At 50.8% G+C, this 2,761-nt stretch overlaps 1 protein-coding gene across 2 annotated transcripts in view; it reads left to right on the forward strand.

Moving 5' to 3' along the window:
* Positions 1 to 906: 906 nt before the first annotated feature.
* Positions 907 to 2,761, forward strand: part of LOC119375328 (uncharacterized) — a 127,239-nt gene continuing 125,384 nt past the window's right edge. For both annotated transcript variants that reach the window (XM_037645505.2, XM_049411031.1), the window contains exon 1: positions 907 to 1,331. In XM_037645505.2, the coding sequence (XP_037501433.1) occupies positions 1,285 to 1,331 (47 nt within the window). In that variant the 5' untranslated portion in view covers positions 907 to 1,284. The remainder of the gene's footprint in view (positions 1,332 to 2,761) is intronic.

The raw sequence follows: 2,761 nt of genomic DNA on the forward strand, positions 1-2,761 counted from the left end.
CTGCGCCGGGACTACCAGCACGCAACACAGCACTCATGTTTCCCGACGTATTGCCAGATGGCGTCCATATCTCACACAGCGCCTCTTCTATCGTCTTTACACGACATTTGCAGCGAAGCACGCAGATACGCGGCCAATTTTTTTCTTTTTTTTTTTCTTTACTTGGGCATGGCTTGCGAGGCCCCAGCATTCCCTTCTAGTGGTTTGTACAGAATGGCGTCGTACAGAAGCGCGCAGGCAAACGCCTTAACTCTGCGCCGGCTTCATGATGCGAGCGACGTAAAAAAAAATATACAGGGCGAGCTAAAGGCGCCCGTCTTACTTTTTTTTTTCCTTGGCTTCCTCCCGAGCCGTAATACTTTTCACCTCCGGCGCCAGCGCGGCAAAAATATAGGCGCGCCTTCCCCTCGTACAAGTGCGCTTTTACTCCCCCCTAGTCTGTTCACTACGTTTTACTCTTTTTTCTTTGGTGTTTTTTGAGTAGTTGCTCCCGCTTCGTCCGGCGCACCGCCACGGCAATCCTCTGTTATTCCTTCGCGCTTCCGAGTTGGCCCGAGCGAGACACGCTTGGACACCCCCAGCGAATACGCAACGGCGGTGGACCGTGTGTCTGTTCCGTCTGCTCTCCTGTTGCGTACCGCGCACGCACGGCAAAAAGAAAGCGAACAGACGGAACGTTAGTCTGCCATTGGCCGCGAGTGAGCGACGGAACGCCGGGGACTCGAGGACACCCTGCGGCTTACGGCGGACGGTATCCGGGCGAGCGGGGCGTGCGTTGCATGACGTCACAAAACGGAGTCCGCCTTTGCGCTCATGCTCCGCCCACGAGGAGAGCACGCGGCTCCGCCCCCTCGTGTTCCGCGGGCCGGCCGCACCAGCCGGTCAGTGCGGTGCCGGTAGCGGCTTTGAGTGCCCCGTGTTTCTTTCTCGTCTTCTGCCATGAAGAAGCCTGCGTCGTCTGCTACCACCAGTGCCGCCGGCAACGCGCTGGATTTGGCTGCGCGCTGAAAACAAGCGTGTCACGCGGGACCGGCGATCGATTGTCTGCTCGCGCTGCGTGCTGTGTCGTCTGCTGTGAACCCTCGAGGCTAGCGTTGTGTGTCGTCAGCTCGCTTTCCGCGCGCGCTGCGGCGGCGGGGTGGTACGGCGACGTTTCGGATTTTGTGATTGCTCTCCTCTTGTGTACCGGCGCGCACGGCGGGGCGTGCGCCGCGGTGACCACTCGTGGATTTCCGTGAGGACCGGCCGCGCGCGTTCGCGGCCTGCGGCGACCCCGCTGCAACCATGTCGTCCATGCTGGCCGGCGGTCCCAACATCCTGCAGATGTGCAGGTGAGCATGTCTTTAACCTTTTTGTTCGCCGGTTTTCCTGCCATCGCGTTATTGCGAATTTGATTACATCTTTATTTGAGATCATTCTCGTTTTCTTTCTGTTTTCGAGGTTATTCAAAATAAAACAAAACGATCCGTTACTCTGCCACACCATCCCGTATGAGCAAGAGCAAAGCTAAACTGCAAGCTTCAATTATACATTTGAACATTGTGAATACCTTTGCAGATAAGTACAGTTTCTCTTGCGATGGCGCTTTCCTTTTTTTATATAAATAATACTGCAGATGTGAGGTGTACACATTGACATAAATGCCCATAATTCACAAAAGTATACCAGACAAACCGCCTGATTTGTTCTCAGCTGAAGGCCTATTTATTACCCATTATGACTTTTTATCTCTTAGATTACTTTTTGTCCACTCTTGCGCAGCTAAACGAAAAGTCATAGCCGGTATTGTTCGCACTGCCGAAGAAGATAGGCACATTTAGTTTAGGTTCTAAGTCATAGCAGGTCTGGTCCTGAATTTATGCTGTCAACACCGTGCAAGGACATGTTTAGCCGCAGGGGCTCTTATGTATAACCAATTAAGGAGTGCAGTGAGTTTTTTTATTGAATATTATTCTTTCTCGTGTTTCACATTCTATTACTTTGTTAGACATTTTCTTCTGCGCACCCCACTTCTGCCTTAGACCTGTAAAAGAAAGTGACAGTAGAAATAAAACACGTAAATAAACATCCTGCCGGTTTGACCTGTATTTTTACCCACTTATAAGGCATGTGCAGCTGCATGTATTAGGCACACTCGTTTCCAACATAATTTCACTACAGGCACATACTAAGAAGCACATAGGCGACGTGAATAAAAAAAGTAATGATAGGGACAATGCTAAAGTTTTGCTTAAACTTCTGCGCAAAAAGTGCACAGCGGACAAAGAAACGATGAGGACACTGCACTCACAGATGTAGAGGGAGTACTGCGAGGGTAGAGCGACTGTGTTACTCTCGCCAGAGTTCTTTAACGCCGTGGGGGAGTAGTGGAGAGTTAGCCGCGGAACTTGCTCTTTCCTTGAAGGCAGAGTAAAAGAGACCGCGAACTCTCTGCTACTCAGATAGAGTTCCCAATCTGCGGAACTCCCGCCCCGATGTAGCGTGAACAGGGTCGGGAACTCCCTCCTTAGCAGACTGAGTACAAACTATCTGGCCGACGCCGCACAGCGATATATAACTGTCTCTTAACAATAATCCTCCGAGCGTAGACGCCACAGATGTCACTTTATTGTGCAAGTTAATAGGATAGCTTTCAGTAATAACAAAAGAAAGTGTTTGTGATCGTAAACCTTTGGTTTCTGAAACGCCAACAGAGGCATGCTTCGAAGCCTCGAACATCGGCAAATTCTAACGCATCGCCAACTTAGTTTACGACACAAAC

The sequence above is a fragment of the Rhipicephalus sanguineus genome, chromosome 11 (genome assembly GCF_013339695.2).
Source record: "Rhipicephalus sanguineus isolate Rsan-2018 chromosome 11, BIME_Rsan_1.4, whole genome shotgun sequence".
Classification (NCBI taxonomy): Eukaryota; Metazoa; Arthropoda; class Arachnida; order Ixodida; family Ixodidae; genus Rhipicephalus; species Rhipicephalus sanguineus.